Genomic DNA, 8836 nt, shown 5'->3' on the forward strand with positions numbered 1-8836 from the left:
AGAAGAACCAATTGTCAATAATGTTTTTCCTACTTTGGTCTCATTAAGAACTTGAATTTCAGGAGAGTGATTAGGTAGCCTTTGTTATAAATAACAATACTAAAAGTAAACAAATGTCAATACTTTTTTTAAAAAGTGAATGTTTGCCAATTAAAACATATTTGAAGGAAGGTATCTCATACTTAGAACCCCACCATTAAGTAGCCTTCTGCTAAGTACACTAGAGATCGTTACCATACTGATCTGTTGATGGCTTTGACCATGTGTTTAGGGCTTGGTGTATAAGCATGTTATTGCAAATCAAAGAATAATTAAATGAAAGGGAGAACTGTCTTGCTTATTCTCCAAGAGTGAAAGGTGGGTTATATTATTTGCTACTCCTGGTCTTTAAATCACCTGTACATTGGTATGTGTTTTATTACAAAGCTCATCCCACTAGCTAGGGTTGAACCAGGATCTTAGAAATACATTGGCAATGTGTTTCTCCTTAAGCTGTCTCTCTGTTCTCAAACTTTATAGGTGGCAGGACTGGATGACCTTGGGAGAAAGATGGTTTTATTTTATTAAGAGTCTTTATGTTAAAATGAATCAACCAAGAAACCCCAACACTGGAATTAAGTTGACCAGAAGCAAAAAATAAAAATGGCATTAATAGATGCAGTGACTTGTTACAGTTTGACTGATGTTCTGATTGAATCTCCCTTTCAGACCTTCACATCCTGTCCATTATCTTGGTGATGCTGGGTAAATTTGGGATCACATCTTCCTTTTCAATGGTTTACGTTTACACTGCTGAGCTATACCCAACAGTCGTGAGGAATATGGGAGTTGGAGCGAGTTCCATGGCCTCCAGATTGGGCAGCATCCTCTCACCTTATTTTGTTTACCTTGGTAAGATACCAGCTATTGTATCTCCTGCCAAATTGGCTACTATTGAAAACAGACTTGAACAGCTGCAAGTCTAGGCTGATTTCTGTAACAGGGAATCAGTGCTTCAATATGTCTTTAAAGTCACGCTCTCATCTTGCCTTGTAAAGTCCAGGCTATTGCCCTACATTTGTCGCAGATTAGTCAACAAATATGCTATAACAGAATCTCAGCTGCTTCTACTCTTCTCAGTGAGTAACCTCAGCTCACAGAAGGCATTTAGAAATTCTAACATTGCTCAATACTTTGTGATTTGGAAACACAGAACTCGAAGAAATTATGCCCATATAATAGGCTCTGTATTTGGCCATTAGTTTCCTAAAGAACATTTGGCCTCAAAAAATCACTGAACAATGATATCTGCGTATTAGAGTATCTCTTCACTAGGCTTCTGAGGCGACATCCTATCAGGATGAATGGGGCAGTTCACTTTTCTCTCTCAGCTTTTTTTTTTTCAGGCTGTCTGGAGACTCAGGGAAATGCCAATAAGAACAGATTTTTACCATGTGAAAGTTATCTTTGCAACCATGTGGACTACAGACTTGACTTTCTTTTAACAAATATTTATATCTTGCAGCACAATGGTACTGCAATTTAGACCGCTGTATGTTTGCATTATACACAGGACCCAAATATTAACCACTGGTTCATCCTGGTGGTGATGTAAACCTGAGGTCAGCATGTCCTATGTTCTTTTAGGTGCCTATGACAGATTCCTGCCTTACATCCTCATGGGAAGCCTGACTGTGCTGACGGGAATCCTTACTCTGTTTCTCCCAGAAAGTTATGGCACGCCTCTCCCAGACACCATAGAGCAGATGCTGCGGGTTAAAGGGTAAGTGTTACCTTCTAATCTTCTCTCTTAAGAAAATTATACCATCTCTGAGAAAAATGTCCACATAAAATACAGTTCCCTCTTAGCTGTTTGATTCTCAGCTGTCTTTTGGGGGTGGTACACTTAAAAAAAAATTAAGATCTCAAATCAGCAATAGAATTGACCAAATGGAACTCCACTGAGTTACAGCAGAGATGACTATCGGCAATATGCTGTGCATATCATACATCGTGTTGCTTGAAAGTTGTTCACAAATTGGAGGGAGCTCTTAGAAGAGGAACAAAAAAGTTTAAGGAGTTGTAAGGATTAAAGTACGAGAAACAACTGAACAAGCAAATTAAATGGAGCATGGGTAGGCATGTATAGCTTGTCTCTGATGGATTTACACAGGTGACATTAAAGGAAGAATTTAGCCCTACTAATGGAATTTAATTGTGATTCTGTTGACGATTCATGAGCCTGAATAGAATCTAAGTCATTCTTTCAGAGTTGGGTGGCTCTGTGTACATGAGTACACAGTGCCCACAGGAAATAAACATGTGAAAAATGAGCTATTTTATGTAGTCTTTTTAGGAGTATAACCACATTTAAGATTTTTAACATAAACATCCTTGACATGTAGCAAACATGGTAAAAATGTTGAAATGTTGTTTCATAATATGAAAGTTCATCATCCAAATAATTTCTCCTGATTCGAGTATAGGTAAAAAGTCCCTTGGGTATCAATCGGAAGTGTTCAGCACTTTCAAATCACAATGGAATCACAGCACTTCATTTTCTGATTTAGGAAGATGCATAAGCATGTGAGTCATCCCACTGAGGTCAGTGGGATTTTAAAGTAAGGCACATGCTTAGGTACTTTGCTGAATCAGGGCCCATATGGACAAACTTACATTTAGGATTTTGGAGGGTACTGTTTTAATTAGAACTTGCACTATTTGTTATTTTTCCTTGTTTACAGACTCAAGTACAGACATACATCTAATAGCACAAGGGTTTCAAAGGATGAAGAAGAAAGCCCAGTGATTCTTAAAAGCACATCTTTTTGATGACACTACACTGTATACTTGATGATGGACTGAAAAGTAAACTGACTTTTCTTTTAATTTTCCTTCCAGAAAGGGCTAGTAGCAACACTTTGTGTCCTGTAATTATAAACTTATTTATTAAATGAAACACTGTTTTTAGTACGTTCTTTTTATATGAACGTAGATACTGTATATCCCTTCATGAGATCTCCATCCACAGTCGTTTAATGTGTCAAAACCACAGAACTATGTTGGATAAACCCAGTTTATAATTTTAAGAATTACTATGACACTCTTGCTGTAGACCTCTATATCTAAAAGGTGCTTGTTACTGAGTGCTGATGGAGTGACTTCAGTCCTTAACGAGCTTAAGATAACTCATGTTAACAAGAGTTAAAAATTGCCAGCTCTTTCCAAATTGTAAGAAAAGGCTGCCAGTAGTACTGGATTTCTCAACATGCACAACACACATATCTGCCCGCAGGCAGGGAGCTTGTTATAAAGTAACAAAGGTGGTGAAAATACCTGGCTTGGCAATTTTACATCAGAACCTAAATCATACACAGGTGGCTTTGCACAAGATTAATTCCTGAACAACTTCAGGGATGAAAAAAGAAAAACTTTGACAAATGAATTTGAAAACTTGACTTTATTTTAGCTGGAAATGGATTGAGAAGATTTTCTTGCACAAATCATTTGCAATATTTAAGTTTTGCTAGCAAAGTAATTCTGATTGTTTCAAATATCTTTTTAATATGACCACAGGGTGAAGTTGTTTACATCTGGTATTGGGGTGTGTCCTATTCCAGGTGCTTATTTATTTTTAAAACTATAAATAGGTTTCATCTGTATTTCTTTTATCCTTTAGGATACAGTATGTAAGCTAATCCTTCTAAATCTTTTGTACAGTTTGATTCGGGGCATTATGTCTATTTTCAAAACTTTCTATTTCCTGTTTTGTTCTTTTTTTGTCAGTTTCCTCAACATGGAGGGCTAAATTCCACTCTCAGGTGTACCCTGTGCACTCACATAAAATTGAATGTGCGGGGATTACATGGGTATAATTAAGATCAATATTTAGCCACAAGTCCTGGCCATAAGCTCGACTAAGAGCCAAGAATGTCATTTCACATGTTCTGTTTTCTCACAAATATCATGAAATCAGTGGAAAAAAAATTAAAGAGCAAAACCAAGAAATCGTGTTGAAAATCTGCCAAGAGCCAATTCCTTTGATTGCAGAAGCTGCCTTCGTAGCATTTGTGTTTCTTTCAGGAAAACTTGTTTCTTTCTCATTTGGACAATGCTGAAAGCACATTTCTTCACACTGGGACAGGTTTAAGAAATGAATTTCATGAAGCATTCTGTGGTACTTTAATTTTTTTGGAACGGTTTAATAAATAGAGTCTTACCTTTCAGTAATCAAAGCTGTTAGAGGCTTTTCTTTCTGGAAAAGCAGCTATTTACAAACATTTAACATTTTACTGCTGTGTTAAATTTAGCAGCAGCTAATTATCCTGATAGCCAGCGTGCCTTATTCTCTCCCTGAAGACCATGCTGTAGCAACAGGTTTGGTACAGTGCCTCCTGCCTTATAGAAGTATGTTGTAGACCCTTCCTCTCTTTCTTGTCCTTACTATGTGCATGCACATTGCATGTGCTGTTTGTGTGTGAGTTGACCCTGATCTGATTCTGTAGTTCTGCCTGCCCACAGCTAAAGTTGTGAGATTTTATGTACCTTAGCCCTATCTATTCAATCTCTATCAGATGTGCCATTGGTATGTCTTTCATCATCTGATGGAAGTAACTACAAGTTGGCAAGTATTACTGTGTTTTGGGGTATAGAACTGACATTATCCTATGTAAAAGGGAGCTGCAAGGAACATGCAAGGCCCCTATTAACTTTTAAAGGGAGATTCGTTGTTTCTCGCTCTGCCCTTCTACATTTCCTTGTCCTGTTAGGGCCATTATGAGATCTGGAGTGAGATTTGCAAAATTGACACAGGTCAACGCCATACTCTACACTGGTCTCAAATCATACACCACTGCCTTATAAAATCCACTTGGCAGGGACTTGTCACTCTGTCAAGACAAGAGCGTCTGCTTTGGGTAACTCTGGTTACAGTGTTTTGACTATATTTGCATTTTCCCCGCCTAAGAATTGCACTTTGCAACATTCCTACCAGAAGGGCACAAACAGCCTCTTAGAGAGCATATGTCTACACTTTGCACTGGGGGTGTAATGCCCAACTCTAGGAGACACGCCTGCGTTAGCTGGCAGTGAGCTAGCCTGCTAAAAACAGAATGTAGCTGCAGCAGTGCGTGTGGCAAGAGGGGCTAATAGCACCAAACACCTGGAATTACACCTCAAGGTCAAAGTGCAGACATACTGACTTTCTGTGTCCTATGCATGAGATCATTGGAATCTGTTCTAAAATATAACTTGAAGTCTTACAGCATGTGGGCTTTTAACTGATGCCTAATCTAAAACTGGAATTAACTCCTGGCCAAGGTCTGAAATGCCCTTAACACCTCATTTAGCTGTTACTTTCCTCCACTGATTTATTCCATTATGTCACTGGGCAATGAGATTTTCTTTTTTAAATGTTCCAATGTTTACTGAGCAATCTTGAGGACAATGGTTGAGCCAGCTGAACGGGGAATTTCTCAGTTGTGATGCAAGGCAGATATACCATGGCAATAATGAACAATTCTGATATCACAGCATGTATTTTAGTGCACATTAGTCTTCTAAAAATGGAAAATATAACACAAAATATCCTCCATGCTGCTGTAAAGTGTATGGATATTAATGCTGTATATACTCGTTCATAAGCCGAATATTTTTGGTAAAAAAGTGACGCATCAAAGAGCAGGGGTCGGCTTATAAATGGGTTTACACCAAAATTTGATGATTTTAAACTCTATAGAATCATTGAATTGAATATCTAATACATTGTCATTTTGTTTACTTGAAGTGTCTGCAGGCATGGAGCCCCTCAGCTCCCTGTAGCCGCGGTTCGCCATTCCCAGCCAATGGGAGCTGTGGGAAGTGGCGCGCGACTTCCCGCAGCTCCCATTGGCTGGGAACGGTGAACTGCGGCTATAGGGAGCTGAGGGGCTCCATGCCTGCAGACGCTTCAGGTAAACAAAACGTCCCGACCCGTCAGCGGCTTACCCTGACAGGCTGGGAGCCAAAGTTTGCCAAGCCCTGAAATATAGAGTCAGCTTATGAAAGGGTCATACGGTTTTTGCTATTTTTACCTAATCATCTTGGGGGGGTCGGCTTATAAACGAATGGGCTAATGAACAAGTATATACGGTATATTAATCTGATTCCCATTTGACAGTTTATCCCATGCACTGTTTTCACTATTGGTTTTGTTAATGGGTGGCACTACCCACCTGGGTTATTTTTCGGTATGACTCCGTGGATTCTCTGATCTTGAAAAGAATGCACTAATTTTAGTAAAATAAAAACCAGCTCAGAATCTAACTGAAATATTCCTCCTATGTTCTTTTGGAGATGTATGTTAATAAGATCAATGTGCAGGTGAAGAGAGTCACAGATAAAATCTAGACTAGAGGAACACTGAAAATGATTACCTGAATCAACAGTGACATCAGTAATGGCAATAGAAGGTAAGGTCTGGAGGTGCTTAGCACAATTGTAGATACTTGTAGAACATTTTGGTGGCACCATGTTGTATCTAAACTTTGGCAGAGTCATTTTGAGTGCTACATGTTCAGACCTTTGTAGCTTCAAGACATCATCTCCGTAATGGTCTTTAAAGATTCTGTTGGCCTGTCACTTATTTTTAGTGTTTTGTAGGTTGCGGTGGCATTGGGCCCTTCTGAACTGCTCTGATCTGAATATAACATTTTTACAAACTGAGGTTTTTGGAAATGCTCCATTCTTTCTAAAAAAAAGCCAACACGTACATTTAATAGAAGCCTTCCTCCTTCCATGAATTACTTTCTAAACCAGAAAGACCCCTATGACAGTAACATTAGAACAGGGTCCTTTAGTACCAGTAGAGTTCCAAGGTGAGGTCATCGAGGTGTACTGTGTAATTCCGTCTGCTATTATGTAAAGGCTTTTAAAATTGTACCATTTTTCATTTTTACAAGTATGTTAACAGCAGATATAGTATACAGAACATAAATGTGTGGCTATAAAGAAGACTTTAACTGTGCTTCAGTTAATAACTGAGGGCCCTGTTCTGTCATCCTTACCTTAGTCTGTGGGTAGTCCTATTGTTTTCCAAGGATTAAAGTACTACTCATTGGAAGGGTGGCAAAATCTACCCCTGAATGAGGGGTTGTGCTAAGATGGTAAATTCACTGTAATATTTACACCAGGGTAGCATGCAAAATGGATTCAGGCTGTCTTAAATCTACAAAAGCTGGAAAATTCAGAATGGCTCATGCATTCTTTTCCTCATCTGCTAAGAATCGTTGCCTGTATGGTACATAAGATTCCTTGCTGATAGACAACCCCCACCATCGTTATGAGAGACATGGCGTAGTGGTCATGAGCACAGGGCTAGGATCCAGGAACACCCAAGTTCTAATCCTAGCTCTGAGATTGACTCCCTTTATCATTTTGGACAAGTCACTTTGGCCTTGGTACCTCAGTTTCCCAGTATCTCCAGTAAAATGGAGATAATACCACCTCTCAAGGGTGTTGGAATTAATGAATGCTTGTGAAGAGTTATGTAAATGCTCAGGATGATTATCTGCCATTTCTGAGCACCAGTTAGAATTTTTAGCTTTACTTCTGAATCTGGCTATGAATTTAACATTATAATATAGTGTTAATTTTAATTGGTTATTGTTTTGTAGCACCTGCTACCAGCTGATCTCAGAGCACTTGTGACGTTAGCTTCACCAGTGCTGGTACACCACCCCCTTTCGTACTCCTAAATTACAGATTGGGAAAGATAGGCACAAAGAGGAGGTGGCCAGGGCCCCATAGAAAGTCTGTTACGGAGCCAGGTGTAGAACCTGGGTTTTCTAGTCCCCAATCCTATGCTTTCACTCACAAACTCCTTCCCTGGTGCTATGTAAAACCACACTTTTGAGAGTGCTTCCTTTTGAATGTAGGGCACATTTAAAATTTACATTATTCTCCCAAGTGCATGGTGAGACTATCTTCTTTCAATAGCTTTCATTTGTTCAGAGGATCCATAATAATACTGCCACGGTGTAGAAGATGTCTTGGAAAGTGCTTGCCATTGGTGCGGTAGACGCCTGGCTTGACACCACAACTGTGCCCTTTATGTCCTGGCTCCAAGTGGCTCATCCATTATTATAAATTGCTCTCTAAGGCCCTAAGCCTGCAAGCACTTAAGTAGCTTCACTCACTGGTGTAGTCCTATTGCACTCAGTGAGACTCCTCCTGTGAATAAAGTTGTCTGTGTTACTATTTGTAGGATTGGGGCCCTAAACTTGGACAGCTGGAAATGATTTGATGACAACATGAAATCAGCTTACATAGCGTAGTGCCTTGCTTGCAAATGCATCCTGTGGCACTTTATGATACCACTTATGCCCAGAGCCTTGTATATAGAAAGCCAAATATTTTCAAAATCAAAGAGTGGTTTCTTCTGGTGAATGTAAATACTCTTTAAGTAGAACAAGGTTGATTTAAAATAGTTGATTCTTAAAGCATTTTCCTGTAAAAATTGTGATATGATTATTTGTAATATTCTGAATAAAATCATTCTAAAGAGAACTCCAAATATGAAGTGTTGTCCTGGTGTTCTTTTATGCCTTCATGGTTTTTTTCTTTTTGTTAGCCAGATGAAATATGGACTGTCCAGTGCCTTTTTGGCCACCCCTCCTCCCTTTTTCAAACCTTGCAGGCCTTATCATGCTTCATCTCACATGGCACAAAGCCGTTTCTCATGGATTTCAAGTCAAGTTTGCTCTAAACAAATGTCACGCTTCGGTCTTCACCAAGGGGAGTATTGCCACTTTCCACAGCCAAATGAGTGCAGGCTGCAGGCTTGCAAAGAGGTGACTGGGATGCAAAGGAATTATGTAAC

The 8836-nt window shown here is 39.2% G+C and overlaps 1 protein-coding gene across 1 annotated transcript in view; it reads left to right on the forward strand.

Moving 5' to 3' along the window:
* Positions 1-8536, forward strand: part of LOC128841408 (organic cation/carnitine transporter 2-like) — a 43377-nt gene extending 34841 nt beyond the window's left edge. Inside the window, exons 8-10 of the mRNA XM_054036380.1 lie at positions 709-891; positions 1627-1762; positions 2724-8536. Coding sequence (XP_053892355.1) covers positions 709-891; positions 1627-1762; positions 2724-2811 — 407 coding nt within the window. The 3' untranslated portion in view covers positions 2812-8536. The remainder of the gene's footprint in view (positions 1-708; positions 892-1626; positions 1763-2723) is intronic.
* Positions 8537-8836: the final 300 nt, after the last annotated feature.

The sequence above is a fragment of the Malaclemys terrapin genome, chromosome 8 (genome assembly GCF_027887155.1).
Source record: "Malaclemys terrapin pileata isolate rMalTer1 chromosome 8, rMalTer1.hap1, whole genome shotgun sequence".
Lineage (NCBI taxonomy): Eukaryota > Metazoa > Chordata > Testudines > Emydidae > Malaclemys > Malaclemys terrapin.